This window comes from Oncorhynchus keta, chromosome 7, assembly GCF_023373465.1.
Source record: "Oncorhynchus keta strain PuntledgeMale-10-30-2019 chromosome 7, Oket_V2, whole genome shotgun sequence".
Taxonomy (NCBI): Eukaryota; Metazoa; Chordata; class Actinopteri; order Salmoniformes; family Salmonidae; genus Oncorhynchus; species Oncorhynchus keta.
Window position 1 is genome coordinate 47,676,948 of NC_068427.1, and position 17,127 is coordinate 47,694,074.

The 17,127-nt window shown below is 41.3% G+C and overlaps 1 protein-coding gene across 1 annotated transcript; it reads right to left on the minus strand.

Moving 5' to 3' along the window:
* Positions 1–1,370: 1,370 nt before the first annotated feature.
* gdf3 (growth differentiation factor 3) lies at positions 1,371–14,551 on the minus strand. The gene is made up of 2 exons (XM_035774152.2): positions 13,923–14,551; positions 1,371–2,343 (listed from the first exon to the last, which is right to left on the minus strand). Exons 1-2 carry the CDS (start codon positions 14,197–14,199, stop codon positions 1,481–1,483), a joined length of 1,140 nt encoding a protein of 379 aa, XP_035630045.1. The 5' UTR covers positions 14,200–14,551; the 3' UTR covers positions 1,371–1,480.
* Between the last annotated feature and the right edge of the window lie 2,576 nt (positions 14,552–17,127).

The following is a 17,127-nucleotide window of genomic DNA, read 5'->3' on the forward strand; positions in this document are numbered from 1 at the left end:
ACATGGTAAAAACAGATACTTCCTTTAGTTTTTGGACTATTTGTTGGCACTAAAGTATTTCCATACTTCATTTTTAAAAACTGGTACGGGGTTAAACTTGAGGCGAGTTCCGTGAGTCTTGAGGGCATCACACAAAACAACCAACATGTAGAAGTTTGTCGACGGTGTGGTCATATTAGTTTTTGTCGTCCAAACCGTTCGGTTGCTACAGACAGAAGTTTTCCCCAACTTCAGACAAGGCCCGTGAAGCATAGAGGCGCTACAGACATTGTCATGAAAATGCCGATTTTCGGAATGTCTCCTGGTCTGACAAAAAAAAAAAAAAAAAAAAAAAACGCTGTAGCAAGATGCAGCGTCGGTGAATTGAAATGCAGCCTGTGCAAAAATAGCATACATCTCCAGCTTAAGGATGGATTTTGATGGGGAGGCCTGTTTTGTCATGGGCAGCCCCATTGAGGGCTTTCACCATTTTTAAATAGTCAACACGCCACAGGATATACCCATTGGACTTTGGGCTCTGCTGGGAGTTTACCTCATAGCCTATGGGATATTCATTGAAGAGGTAGAGGATGGGAAATGTAATCTGCATAACATACCTTTGTAACGCCTTGTCTGTATACCTGCAAAACAGACAGAAAAGTGAGCAGTTCAGTCATCTGCATCCAGTACAGATAGTCTTCAACATATTCTTACCTCTTCGTTGATTGATATCCATTGAATTGTGTCCCATTTTCTGTTTTAGATAGATTTGCACAAATATGAAACGCTAGATGGTATCATAAAACAATCATACAATGGACAAATTTAAATTGAGGAGATCTTTACTTGAGTCATAAAGTGTATTCCTTTTTAAAATGGTAAGACATATGTATTTAAAAAATACACACAAAAAAAAAATATTTTCTATACCATTGCCTCATATGAGAATGTTAAGCTCAAATCCAAAATGCTATTTTGAGTCAAGAGACATTTTATTTCATTGTACTTTTTCCACTTTTGTTCCCAATTGGTAGTTATAGTATTGTTCCATCGCTGCAACTCCCCTACGGACTCGGGAGAAGATAATCATGCAGCAACAGGACATGAATTACGTAGATAAACAAGAAAATAAATTGTTGGGGTTGATAGACTTGATTTGCTAATGAAAAAATGTGTGGAAATTAAATTTTAGAAGCCTTTGTAAACCGTGAATGCACAAGATTGCATTTCCTGCTAAGCAACAAAAGCGTGATCAAATTAAGATCCTACATCAGTATATGACAGAAGTAGGTCTCCTCTATGAAGTCAATTTATATCTGAACTTTGTGTTTGGTGAAAATGTGCCTCTGCCAAACTGAAAAGAGATCATCTGTCAGAATAATACCAAATCCTTTTCATTACAGGAGAATCAATGAATAAGCGTTTTATTACGGGTTAAAAAAAAAATACAAAAAACAATTCAAACTTCTCTACAATCCACACCACCAACACCGAATGCATTTCATCTGCAGCCACACTCATCCACCACCATGTCCTGGTAATGACGTAGGACTACGTTGTCGTTGTTGTCGTAGTAGAGCATGGATACAGGTGACAGGCGGATGGGTACGCAGCAGGGCTGGGGTGTGCCGTGGGGGTCCAGGGAGTGCACCAGAGTCTGCAGGATGGCATGGTTAGTGCCGTTCAGGCTCTCGCTCAGTGGGAACGGGCACTCTCCGTGGCAGTAGTTGGCAAGGTAGCCCTGCGGAGCGATGATCCAATCCTGCCAGCCCACATCCTTGAATTCAATGTAGAGGCGGCGCGGCTTACACACATTGCTGGGTGTAACCGGCAGGTAGACGGCGCTCCTCTTCTGCCGAGAGCGGCACTGGAGTGGATTCAGGGATACAACCACCAGGGAGGCATGGAACTCTGGGAGGGTTATGGTCGGCCCTAACGGGACGGCGTTCACCAGGTTCTGGGACATGAAGATGTCCGCCGCCTGGGTGTGGACGGGGTGTGGCTGCAGCTCCAGCACCAGGCCGTAGTTATGACCCGGCTTACGCCAGTTCTCTGCCAGTGCTGTGAGGTCCAAGGTGAGGGATCCGGCCTCGGGTTCCAGCTGCATCGACTGGGACAGCACCAGCCTGCGGTGGGCCTCGTGGCTCGCTCCCCTCAGGGTCGCACGCAACACCTTGTACAGGGACACGCTGAGCACCTGTGGGCCCAGGAGGAACCTTGGTGTGCGGAACATGTCCAACTGGAACTTGATTTCCAGCTGCGCCAGAGAGAGCTGCTCCACGGGCTGCAGCACAGAAATGTTGAAGAACATGTATTTCTCCACACAGCCGTGGCAGCTGCCGCTCCAGCCTGACACCAGTCTACCTGCAGAGGACAGACAAAATTAAAAGAATAAAGGACATTAGGTCTACACTCTAGAAGTAGGACCTTGGTTTCAATTGACAACTTTATTAGCATTGTTACGGCTATAGCCAATAAACAAAGCAAATTCTCATACTTTGTCCCCGTCGTTTATTTTTCATTGGTTAATTTAAAAATCGACAGTTTCAAGTTGGATATTTGACGGATATTCACACTTTCAAGCCGCTTTCATACCACTAAAGCCACAGACTCCAGATAAGTGTCATGATGTTGAAACATTGCACAGGTCTTATTTTCACGATTTGGACATTAATTCACTTTCCAAAGCTAATAAAACACGTGGAAATGTGAGCAGCATTTTGTATTCCTAGTTGAATTAGTTAGGGAGCGTCGACAAAGTACAAACTTCTTTTACATTCAAATTTCAATTCAAACCTTAGGTCATGTGACCTTCTGACCACAAAGGTTCAGAATGTCCACTGGCTATACCTTCATAATCGCACACTCGGTCGTCTACTTTCATCTCATGCTTAAATCTGTAAGTTTCACAGGCCTTCATTTTACATGTAAAAAAAAATATATATATAAAATTTTTTTTTTTTTTTTTAACACATTAACAAATGTTGCAGCCTCACAATAATGATCTTTCACATGGACACGGAAAGATCTGCAGGACAGGTGTTCAAATGTTTCATATTCTCTTTTGTTAAACTCACAGTAATAGGCAGAGTGACGTCAGTCAGAGTGAGCTTGATAAGGTGAAAGAAGCCTTTTCATACATAGCATCACTTTCATATACTGTACATGAAGACCGTCTACGTTGACTATTAGAACACCGGTTACATAGCCTGCTATTTGAGTGCATTCACCACAAAACTACCTGCGGACAACTTACAAAATGCAATAATGCATTTTGAGAGTTTGTTTTTCTGATGAACGTAGTTATGATGCATTGCCTACTCTTTTTTAACTGGAAAAATTTGCGAGTAAAATCCTTTTTCCAAAATTGATTTAGGTACATTTTTGTGATATGGGTCCTTTCATAGTAAAATCATTTAATGAATCAATACATTTCTATATTGCTTCCTCAGTATCTGCATGAACCATCAGGCCAAGTGTTTTTGGTTGACCGTGCTGGACAGAAAGAGAAGGAGGAACCGGAACATTCAAATTTTAGTTATTCCATTGTACTGGATCTAATACATACATTCAAATCTTAGTTATTCCATTGTACTGGATCTAATACATACATTCAAATCTTAGTTATTCCATTGTACTGGATCTAATACATACATTCACATCTTAGTTATTCCATTGTACTGGATCTAATACATACATTCACATCTTAGTTATTCCATTGTACTGGATCTAATACATACATTCTGTCACTTTCAGACATGCACAGAGCAGACTGAAAGGGACAGGGTAGCTCTTGACCTGAACCACAGGGATTCTCTGTATAGAGAGAGTAATCTAAAAGGCACAGATACACCCCTTGACTTTCAAATGGAACCAGAGACCTGTATGTATTCTCTCCTGATTGGCTCTGTGGTGCTCTGTGGTGCACAGTCTGGCAGTCTGACTAAAGGGCCAGAGGTATGAGGAGACATCCTCCTTTATTTATGGGAGCAAATATTTCCTAACACTTTGGATCCTATTGTTGGACAGTTAGAGGACAATGCATCAATCCAATTTTTTTTTACCGATTACTGTCCATGAGTAACCTCAACCTCGTGGGTCTTTGGGCCAATAAAGTGCCAACTCAGTTCTACCATTGACTAGTCTCTAACTTCCCTGTGAACGGGGACACAGGCGTTCATCGATTTAAAAAAAAAAATCTAAACCAGACTTTTTTTACTGGAGTACACAAACCCCTAATTGGGTCTCTTTTCTTGACACACAGCGGCAGTTTACCAGATAAAAAGGTCAGGAAGATCAAAAAGTAGATTGTTGTAACGGTGTATTCCATCCTGTGCCCCATGTATTCCATCCTGTGCCCCATGTAATTCCATCCTGTGCCCCATGTAATTCCATCCTGTGCCCCATGTATTTCCATCCTGTGCCCCATGTAATTCCATCCTGTGCCCCATGTAATTCCATCCTGTGCCCCATGTAATTCCATCCTGTGCCCCATGTAATTCCATCCTGTGCCCCATGTATTCCATCCTGTGCCCCATGTAATTCCATCCTGTGCCCCCCATCCTGTATTCCATCCTGTGCCCCATGTAATTCCATCCTGTGCCCCATGTAATTCCATCCTGTGCCCCATGTAATTCCATCCTGTGCTGGCCCCATGTATTCCATCCTGTGCTGGCCCCATGTATTCCATCCTGTGCTGGCCCCATGTATTCCATCCTGTGCTGGCCCCATGTATTCCATCCTGTGCTGGCCCCATTGTCATATCCATTCTGGATTCTGAGTGGTAAAATCAGAGCTGAAAAATGACTATGTATGTGTATACATTTTCCACCAAGACAGAACTACCAAAGGGGGTAGAGTTGCAATCTGCTGCAGAGACAGCCTGCAGAGTTCTGTCATGCTATCCAGGTCTGTGCCCAATCTACTGCAGAGACAGGGCAGCAGAGTTCTGTCATGCTATCCAGGTCTTTGCCCAATCTACTGCAGAGACAGGGCAGCAGAGTTCTGTCATGCTATCCAGGTCTTTGCCCAATCTACTGCAGAGACAGGGCAGCAGAGTTCCGTCATGCTATCCAGGTCTTTGCCCAATCTACTGCAGAGACAGACTGCAGAGTTCTGTCATGCTATCCAGGTCTGTGTATAAGCATAAATAAGCATGCCCCATTCGTAAAATGTAGAACCAGGAAGAGATATAGCACGTGGTTCACTCCAGACCTGTCCGCCCTTGACCAGCACAAAAACATCCTGTGGCGTTGTGCATTAGCATCGAATAGCCCCCGCGATAAGCAACTGTTCAGGGAAGCTAGGAACGAATTTACACAGGTAGATTGAAAAAGCCTTTCCTAAAAGAAATTTGCATCCAGTAGCACAAACTCTAAAATGTTCTGGGACACTAAAATCCATGGAGAATAAGAGCACCTCATCCCAGCTACCCACTGCACTGAGACTAGGAAACACTCACTACCAATAAATCTACGATTATCGAGAATTTCAATAACCATTTTTCTCCACCTGGCTATCCCTACCCCGGTCAACAGCAACTTGCCAAAGCCTCTCCCCTTTCGCCTTCACCCAAATCCAGACGGCTGATGTTCTGAAAGAGCTGCAAAATCTGGACCCCAACAAATCAGCTGGGCTAGACAATCTGGAACATCTCTTTCTAAAATGATCCACCGCAATTGTTGCAACCCCTATTACTAGCCTGTTCAACCTCTTTTTCGTATCGTCTGAGATTCCCAAAGATTGGAAAGCTGCCGCAGTCATCCCCCTCAAAAGGGGGAGTCACTCTAGACCCAAACTGCTACAGACCTGTATCTGGCCTACCCTGCCTTTCTAGGGTCTTCGAAAGCCAAGTCAACAAACAGATTACCGACCATTTCAAATCTCACCGTACCTTCTCTATGCAATCTGGTTTCCGAGCTGATCATGGGTGCACCTCAGCCATGCTCAAGGTCCTAAACGATATCATAATCGCCAAAAGACAACACTGTGCAGCAGTCTTCATCGACCTGGCCAAGGCATTCGACTCTGTAAATCACCACATTCTTATTGACAGACTCAACAGCCTTGGTTTCTCAAATGATTGCCTCGTCTGGTTCACCAACTACTTCTCAGATAGAGTTCAGTGTGTCAAATCGGAGGGCCTGTTGTCCGGACCTCTGGCAGTCTCTGGGGGTGCCACAGGGTTCAATTCTTGGGCCAACTCTTCTATCTATATCTATATCTATATATGCCATAGAACTCTCCTTCCGTGGCCTCCAACTGCTCATAAATGCAAGTAAAACTAAATGCATGCTCTTCAACCGATCGCTGCCCGCACTTAGAATATGTGGACAACTACCTAGATTAAAATCTCCTTCAAGACTAATTAACCTCTTACATCTATGGGGGCGCTATTTCATTATTGGATAAAAAAAACATGCCCGTTTTAAGCGCAATATCTTGTCACAAAAAGATGCGACTATGCATATAATTGACAGCTTTGGAAAGAAAACGCTCTGACGTTCCCAAAACTGCAAAGATATTATTTGTGAGTGCCCCAGAACTGATGTGACAGGCGAAACCAAGATGAAACTTCAAACAGGAAATGAGCAGGATTTTTGAGGCTCTGTTTTTCATTGTCTCCTTATATGGCTGTGAATGCGCAAGGAGTGAGCCTGCCCGATCTATCGTTTCCCCAAGGTGTCTGCAGCATTGTAACGTATTTGTAGGCATATCATTGGAAGATTGACCATAAGAGACTACATTTGCCAGGTGTTCGCCCGGTGTCCTCCGTCGAAATTGGTGCATCATCTTCAGCTGCAAGTCTTTTTCCAAGGGATTCAGAGGAGCGATTTCTCCTACACAAAGAATCATTCAGGAAAAACTGAACATTTGCTATGTAACTGAGAGTCTCCTCATTGAAAACATCCAAAGTTCTTCAAAGGTAAATTATTTTATTTGAATCCTTTTCTGGTTTTTGTGCAAATGTTGCCCGCTAAATGCTACGCTAGCTATCAATACTCTTACACAAATGCTTGTTTTGCTATGGTTCAAAAGCATATTTTGAAAATCTGAGATGACAGTGTTAAGAAAAGGCTAAGCTTTACGTTATGCTAATGAGCTTGAGGCTATAACTGGATACAGGTTTTTTTCATAGCCAAACGTGAACAAAACGGAGCGGAGTTTTTTTTTGAAAAACTGAACATTTGCTATCCAACTGAGATTATCCTCATTGAAAACATCTGAAGTTCTTCAAAGGTAAATTATTTTATTTGAATGGTTCTTGTTTTTGTGAAAATGTTGCTGGCTGAATTCTAGGCTTATAGCTATGCTAGCTATCAATACTCTTACACAAATGCTTGTTTAGCTATATGGTTGAAAAGCATATTTTGAAAATCTGAGATGACAGTGTTGTTAAAAACAAGTCTAAACTTGAGAGCAAATATATTTCATTTCATTTGCGATTTTCATGAATAGTTAACGTTGCGTTATGCTAATGAGCTTGAGGCTATAAATAGGATCCCGGATCCGGGATTGCTCGATGCAAGAAGTTAATCTCCAATCCAAAATTAAATTAGCTTCCGATTTTGCAACAAAGCATCCTTCACTCATGCTGCCAAACATACCCTTGTAAAACTGACTATCCTACCGATCCTTGAATTCAGAGATCTCATTTACAAAATAGCCTCCAACACTCACCTCAGCAAATTGGATGCAGTCCATCACAGTGCCATCCGTTTTGTCACCAAAGTCCCTTATACTACCCACCACTGCGACCTGTATGTTCTCGTTGGATGGCCCTCGCTTCATATTCGTCGCCAAACCCACTGGCTCCAGGTCATCTATAAGTACTTGCTAGTTAAAGCTCCGCCTTAGCTCACAGGTCACCATAGCAGCACCCACCCGTAGCACACGCTCCAGCAGGTATACTTCACTGGTTACCCCCAAAGCCAATTCCTCCTTTGGCCGCTGAAGCTGGAGACTCATCTCCCTCACCATCTTTAAGCATCTGCTAGCAGATCAGCTTACAGATCATTGCACCTGTGCATAGCCCATCTAACTACCTCATCCCCATACTGTTATTTATTTATTTTTGCTCCTTTGCACCCCAGTGTCTCTACTTGAACATTCAGCTCACAGGTCACCATGCAGCACCCACCCGTAGCACACGCTCCAGCAGGTATACTTCACTGGTTACCCCCAAAGCCAATTCCTCCTTTCACCACTGAAGCTGGAGACTCATCTCTGCACTCCTCCACTATGAACACCCCCCACATTCATACCCTCTGCACTCCTCCACTATGAACACCCCCACATTCATACCCTCTGCACTGCTCCAATGAACAGACATTCATACCCTCTGCACTCCACTATTGAACACCCCCACATTCATAATCGCTCTAGGTCGTGGTTGTTTTCGTTTGGGACCGCAGCCCCTAGCAACCTTTTAACATACAAACCATCGGACCGTCAGACAGTACACCTGAAGACCACAGCTAAGATCTCTTGTTCTCTTTTTCTCTTCCCTCATTCCAGTGCTTTACCCTGAAACAGACTATTTTTCCAATGCACTTCCCATTGAACAGCCCCCACATTCATTTTAGTTAAAAAGGGAGGTTGCTTGCAAGTTAAGCCTCTGACATGTGGCTGAGAAGATTGTGGACATTTCTAAGGCCACTATGAACACCCCCACATTCATACCCTCTGCACTCCTCCACTATGAACACCCCCCACATTCATACCCTCTGCACTCCTCCACTATGAACACCCCCCACATTCATACCCTCCACTGCATTCATACCCTCTCCACTATGAACACCCCCACATTCATACCCTCTGCACTCCTCCACTATGAACACCCCCACATTCATACCCTCTGCACTCCTCCACTATGAACACCCCCACATTCATACCCTCTGCACTCCTCCACTATGAACACCCCCACATTCATACCCTCTGCACTCCTCCACTATGAACACCCCCACATTCATACCCTCTGCACTCCTCCACTATGAACACCCCCACATTCATACCCTCTGAACACCCCCCCACATTCATACTCCTCCACTATGAACACCCCCCACATGCATACCCTCTGCACTCCTCCACATGCATACCCTCTGCACTCCTCCACTATGAACACCCCCCACATTCATACCCTCTACACTCCTCCACTGGACGATAATACATATTATTGCAAATCCTCTGATGACTCGGTTCTTTATTGTATGAAGTTGCTGTTAAATTGCTCTGCCATTATTAGTATTATTGTATGAGGTATTCTTGTTGGGGTTACCCCTGTGCTGTGATGTGGGGTTTATATGGTGTGTATTCTGTTCTCTCCACTGGCTATCTGGTAAACGGGCTACACTCTAGGCAGTCTCTTCTGCTGATGTGTGTGTGTGGGTCTGGTAGTGGTACTCTCTCTATTCTACTCTTTTCCTTTCGGCATGGTTAATAGCTGCCTGGCGCGCCAACAAAATAATTCTTTACCCCTCTCTAATAAATACCGCTACACCCCTAATCTTACTTAATTTGCACAAACACACTTTTCTATTGTGTTATTGACTGTACAGTTGTTTATGTGAAACTGTGTTGTTTGTCACACTGCTTTGCTGTATCTTGGGCAGGTCGCAGTTGTAAATGAGAACTTGTTCTCAACTAGCTTACCTGGTAGAATAAAAGGTGAGAAGACATTCCCACATACAGTATTTTTTTTAATGTCCATCCTACATGTAGCGTTTGTACATGGAATATCCCTAAACTACATATATCATAAAACTTATACCTGCAATAGCAATTTATGTTCAAAAACTGACATTTTCAGATAATATTTTGACAAACACACTTTGGTGCTTACAATTCATTCTCTATTGTCAGATTTGGTGGGTACTGTCATCTGTGATATGACTATAAGCACATACTGAACTTTCAATTAATTTTTTTTTTCTTAAAGTCTACAAACGCTCTACATTTACTCAATCTGATAGGGTTGGATCCTATATGCTACTTTTATCATTGTCCTGTAAATGGTTCAGTGCCTATAATTTAGGATATATAGATAGAATGGGGCATAAAGGAAATCACCTCTACTACTAAATTACTACTAGATTATAGTGATAAAGGAATACAGCATACAAATTTGGCTTATGTATTCATTAGCTAACCAGAATTCCATTATGTTCACATAAAAACAAGGGAATACTTCAAAATGAGAAGGTCCTGCCATGGAAAAGACAACTGGGCGGACATAAAGTGGAAAGGAGGGGAAATTACCTCCCACCATGCAGCAGGACACCTTCAGCTGTGAGGTCTTTGTAATGCAGGTTTGATAGTTATATTTTCAATAAGGAAAGGTTAGCTGTTATGTGACAATTTTTATTTTTATTTTTTTTTACCCATTTTATTTTTTGGTAAAGATGGCCAAGGAAGTTGCACGGAACTTCCAACATCCCCTCCCAAATTGATAAGGATCCTTAAAAAAAAAACACATGGAGCGAACTGCGAAAATAAATGGCTGACGATATACAAAAAAATGCCCGGTATGTAATGACATTTAATTCAAAGTAAATGTAAATGGTTTATTTTTATGTAGTTGTGTGGGACAGCCATATGTTCAGGTCACACCTATGATTTCAGAGTTCAACAAAGTCAACAACTGCTTCATATGTGCCACTGATGAAGAACCTGGATGTGGCCCAAAGACTGACCGGGTTGGTAACTTCATTTAAAATCATTAGAATCTTTTGACAACAGTGACAGCATGTAAGACAATTGATGATATAATACAATGGATGGCTAATTGGTCATTCTGCATTGACATTATTTATAACGTGTTACACTTATGTTTTGTTTTAGATTGAATGTTTTGCCTGCCAACGGTGGTTCCATGTGCTGTGCCCAGGAATGAAGACCAAAGAGTTCAGAGTAAAGAACACAAACAGGAAGTGCAGTCTGTTGTTGAAGATGTCTGCTGTACCCCATCCACACTGCAGAGGCTCTGACATGTACATCAACCAGGGATACAGAGAACGTTAACACTGACATGTGTCATACTTAAAATATTAAAGGTCTACAATTTGTTTAAATTTGTCAATATTACATTTTTATTCATTGATTTACTGGCCACCATTACTGTGGTTACATGTTCAGTATATGTACTGACCAGCAAACCCAATGCAGCCTACCTCACTCTCCATCCCTGTTCAGTGTAATATATATAGACCAGCCTGCCTCACTAGCTCACTCTCCATCCCTGTTCAGTGTAATATATATAGACCAGCCTACCTCACTAGCTCACTCTCCATCCCTGTTCAGTGTAATATATATAGACCAGCCTACCTCACTCTCCATCCCTGTTCAGTGTAATATATATAGACCAGCCTACCTCACTCTCCATCCCTGTTCAGTGTAATATATATTGACCAGCCTGCCTCACTAGCTCACTCTCCATCCCTGTTCAGTGTAATATATATAGACCAGCCTGCCTCACTAGCTCACTCTCCATCCCTGTTCAGTGTAATATATATAGACCAGCCTACCTCACTAGCTCACTCTCCATCCCTGTTCAGTGTAATATATATAGACCAGCCTGCCTCACTAGCTCACTCTCCATCCCTGTTCAGTGTAATATATATAGACCAGCCTACCTCACTCTCCATCCCTGTTCAGTGTAATATATATAGACCAGCCTACCTCACTCTCCATCCCTGTTCAGTGTAATATATATAGACCAGCCTACCTCACTCTCCATCCCTGTTCAGTGTAATATATATAGACCAGCCTACCTCACTCTCCATCCCTGTTCAGTGTAATATATATAGACCAGCCTGCCTCACTAGCTCACTCTCCATCCCTGTTCAGTGTAATATATATTGACCAGCCTGCCTCACTAGCTCACTCTCCATCCCTGTTCAGTATATATATGTATATATAGACCAGCCTACCTCACTCTCCATCCCTGTTCAGATATAGACCAGCCTCACTAGCTCACTCTCCATCCCTGTTCAGTATCCATCCCTGTTCATATATATATAGACCAGCCTACCTCACTCTCCATCCCTGTTCAGTGTATATACCTCACTCTCCATATATAGACCAGCCTACCTCACTCTCCATCCCTGTTCAGTGTAATATATATTGACCAGCCTACCTCACTCTCCATCCCTGTTCAGTGTAATATATATAGACCAGCCTGCCTCCATCCCTGTTCTAGACCAGCTCACTCTCCATCCTGTTCAGTGTTCAGTATATATATATAGACCAGCCTACCTCACTCTCCATCCCTGTTCAGTATATATATGTATATATAGACCAGCCTACCTCACTCTCCATCCCTGTTCAGTGTATATATGTATATATAGACCAGCCTACCTCACTCTCCATTGGACAATTAATAACATGACTCTCGTACTTTGCCCTAATTCCTTTATGGTTGATATTAATGATAAAATGTTCAAAAAATCTGTTTGTCTCTCTCCTATTGTGTACCGCTGTTAAATACTGCGCAAAAATTAAAAACGTGGAAAATAAGTACTTAGAACTACCAATTATTATATAGATAAATATTGAATTAAAGGGTAAACACTGGACTGAACCCCCTAATTGTCAAACTAATAATGTACAACAATATAGAAGAGACATAACTAGAGGTTATGCAATATGGGTGTATATCTACTGTTATGCTTCTTAGGTGTGTAATGGACATGACCAAGGAGCTGTTGAAATTTAAAATGATGAAAAATGTATGTTACACCACCTGATTTTACAGTACACAAACAAGTGGCAATATATAAGGGTAGTCAGTGTACATTCTGCACCATGTTTGAAGTCGGTAGGTCACAAGACCAAGGAGCTAATTTACATTTTAAATGTAGAAAAGTTCATGTAAAATCATGCGAGATGAAAATGGACAAACTAAATGGTGTGCAATGTTGTAGGGGCACTGAGTGGACATTCCGAACCTTGTTTGGAGTCAGTAGGTCACATGACCATGGAGCTATTGAAAGTTCCATGAAGTTTGAAAAATTCATGGAAAATCATGTGAGATGAAATTGGACAAACTGAACGGTGTGCAATATAGCAGGGTTGTCAGTGGATATTCTGAACCTTGTTTGAAGTCACTAGGTCACATGACCAATGAACTGCTGACATTCAAAAATGTCAATAAATCACAACATGTGCAATGTGTCTATGTCATCGGGTCAGCTACACCCAGTTGAAAGTTTTAGGAGTAATGGTTACAGAGTTATTGAAATATTTGATTTGTCACTATGTTGACGGTATCTAACTGCGGTTGGTGAACGTAAGGAAAACTACAAGCGAAAATCCGTCGAATATTCAACCGGAAACTGTCTTTACCTCGATGGTTAATTTTGGCTCCAAAACAACGTGAATGAAGGTATTCCTAAATAACAAACATGTTCGAAAATGGATTGTGTATAGTAACTCAACAATGAATTGATCTCGCATTGTAATTCTGATGGAATGTCGGGTTTGAAAATTCTCTCATCCACTGAAGGGGCAATCTGCCTTCCCAACAATAAGCGTTTACCGCGCCACTTTTAGGAAAACAGCCGAGGGATGTGGCTGTAGAAATGTAGCCGAACCACTCAAATTCATACAGACGCCACGAAGGCCCATCCATTATATCAAAATGATAGTTTTAACCATGTTCAGGCTATACAGTTCACAATTACATTTAAATGGTTACTTAATTGTTTTAGAAAACAGGGTAAGACACGTTTATATTTTGGGTTTTTAGAGGGTACCACCGTTGAACTAAACGCATGGGGCATTATGTATCAGTTATATTAAATAAATAATCAATGAGTAGCCTTTATATTGTTAATTTAAAACGTTAAATAATTACAAATTAACGTAAATCGCAGAGTGACCCTTTTAACCACACAGAACTATGGGGAAGCCGCATTATGGAAGGAGAGAATAGGAATAAAGCTCACCTTGGTCCTGCACAAATCGAACAATGTTTCCGCGAACTCCATACTCAGACACCATGCACGGGTCTCTTTCGTGGGTGTCGTTCTCCCGGGTGCTGGTACGTTTGAACATCCTCCACAACACCGAGGGAACGCGGCGGTGTGCTGACGGCTTTGGCCGAGCGGAGAGGCCCAACGAATTTAAAAACAAGCGCTCCTGAGTCTTCAACTCTTCTCCATTTCCTAAAGCAGACGCACTAATGGATAAAATAGCTAGGGCTAAAAGAACCAAAGTCTCCATTCTTCACGTTTGACCTAGGCTTTGCTACAAACAAACTAGCCTAAACTACAGCGTGTGTTTAGCTTTTCTTTCTATGTCTGCTTGTGAATTTAAAAGTCCCTGCGTGCCAATGTGTGATTGATCATTGGCGCTGATTGATTGGCATCCCGGATGGTTTCTGTCCACACCTAGGTGCGAGACTGCGTAGACAAGATATGCTAATGAGGACCTATCTCATAGATAAAGAGCATTTGCCTAAAATCTACAAAAGTTACATTCAAGTTAGCCTACCTCAATTATGCCCGCTTTTCTTGAGTTTCTATCATTACGACAGAACGTAAACAATTGTATTTCTGCTATCTCTATCCAAATTTATCTCTGAGGATCTTGACATTAACTGTCTCCAGATGTAATGTGGCATATTTCTAGGGACACTAGAGGTGCTTCTTTGTAAGTCGCTCTGGATAAGAGCGTCTGCTAAATGACTTAAATGTAATGTAAATGTTTCCACTGTGATGATGCCAGGTTTTCCAAATTGGGATCAGGGAGCCAGATGTGCTGTCCAATCCAATTTCACTAGCAATATCACTGGTTCATTGATGATGATTTCCTGGATCAGTTAACAAGGGCCATGGCAATGGCTGCCTCCTCTGGGTCAGACAGAAACTGGTCATAGACCAAACAAACCACTTATTATCAACAGAGATGCGTTATTTAACTCCCTGTGTGAAATATTAGCAACAGTGATGGATATGTTATCTCCAGCAGGGCCATAGCTATATATGAGTATTTTTTTATTTTATTTATATATATATATGTATATATATATATTTTTGTTTTAATATACATTTAGGGACTCAGTCAGGGTCTCAAATGACTGTTCAGAGTTTGAATAGTAAAATGAACAGCATGCAATTTAGAAACTAGATTGTGCATCAGTAGTTTTCCTCTTGTTATATGTCACTCACTGACAGACACTCAATTAGCCCATGTCAGTAAAACACTTTTAGATTGGTAAATTAGTCAAGCCAGCTATCTAAACTAAACTTGAAGTAATCACGGTCAAATTATCGACCGGGAATGTGCCCACGGGCCCTGACCACCAGTGGGCCCCCATGATTTTGTTAGTCACTCTCACTCAGATATATTGTGTGTACAATTGCAGGAAATTTGCTGTAAAAATGCAACAACAAAAGAAGTTCTGTAAAGTAAATGTATTTGTTTACCTTAATTAATAAAATACATTTTCTGCTAACAGATCCATCTGTATGTGTTCAATTATAGTTTTTAATCCCGGTTCTGAGTTAATGTGTAATGGCTAATTGTATAGCTAATAAGGTATGTGCAGTTTTAGGATTAGTTACTTGAAATATTTATATATTATACTGAACAAAGAATATAAACGCAACATGTAAAGTATTGGTCCCATGTTTCATCAGCTGAAATAAAAGATCTAAACATTTTTCCATAAGCACAAAAAACGTATTTCTCTCAAATTAAGCACCAGCTGTCAGAGCAGCTCACAGATTACTGCACCTGTACATAGCCCACCTATAATTTAGCCCAACAACTACCTCTTTCCCAACTGTATTTAATTAATTTATTTATTTTGCTCCTTTGCACCCCATTATTTGTATTTCTACTTTGCACATTCTTCCATTGCAAAACTACCATTCCAGTGTTTTACTTGCTATATTGTATTTACTTTGCCACCATGGCCTTTTTTTGCCTTTACCTCCCTTATCTCACCTCATTTGCTCACATTGTATATAGACTTATTTTTCTACTGTATTATTGACTGTATGTTTGTTTTACTCCATGTGTAACTCTGTGTTGTTGTATCTGTCGAACTGCTTTACTTTATCTTGGCCAGGTCGCAATTGTAAAGGAGAACTTGTTCTCAACTTGCCTACCTGGTTAAATAAAGGTGGGGAAAAAAATGTTGTGCCCAAATTTCAGTGATTGGTGATGCATGGTGGCGGATGCATCATGTTATGGGTAGGCTTGTCATCGGCAAGGAATAGGGAGTTTTCCAGGATAAGAATAGATCTATACACAGGAAAAATCCTTGTGGAAACCTGGTTGTCTGCTTTCCAACAGACACTGGGAGACAAATTAACCTTTCAGCAGGACAATAACCTAATACACAAGGCCAAATATACACTGGAGTTGTTTACCAAGATGACATTGAATGTTTCTGAGTGGCCTTGTTACAGTTTTGCCTTAAATCTATTTAAAATTTTATGGTAAGACTTGAAGATGGCTGTCTAGCGATGATCAACAACCAACTTGAAGAGTTTGAAGAGTTGTAAAAAATAATCATCTGCAAATATTGTAAATTCCATGTGTGCAAATCTCTTAAAGACTTACCCAGAAGGACTCACAGCTGTAAACGCTGCCAAAGGTGATTCTAAGTATTGACTTAATATTTAATTTTTAATAAAAGGTGACATTCTATAATGTTGCCTGATATGAAAATGTTGATCTCAAATCCAAAATGCTGGAGTAAAGAGACAAATTGTTTTTGTTTACTGCAGTGAAACAGAGAGGAGGGGGATTGCTTTCAGTATGTGCAGTGGCCAGAGGATGGCAGGGTAATCCAAAATCTGTGACAGAGAACTTGACTTTACAAATGTAGGATCTTAATTTGAGCCAGTTTTCTACAGCAGGAAAATAATCATGCAGCAACAAGACATATGATTTCAATTCTTACATTTTAAAGTGTAAATTACAAACTTTAGACTCCTTGAATACACTACAAGTATGCATTTCCTGCTGGGAAGGTAAATTCTCAGCAATGAAAGAGTGATCAAATGAAGATCCTACATCTGTATATGACAGATAAGTAAGTCTCTTTTATAAAGTTAATTTAAAATCTGAACTTTCGGTTTAAGGTGAAAAGTGTGCCTCTGCCAAACTGAGAAGAGACCAGTGTTGATTTTAGCATAA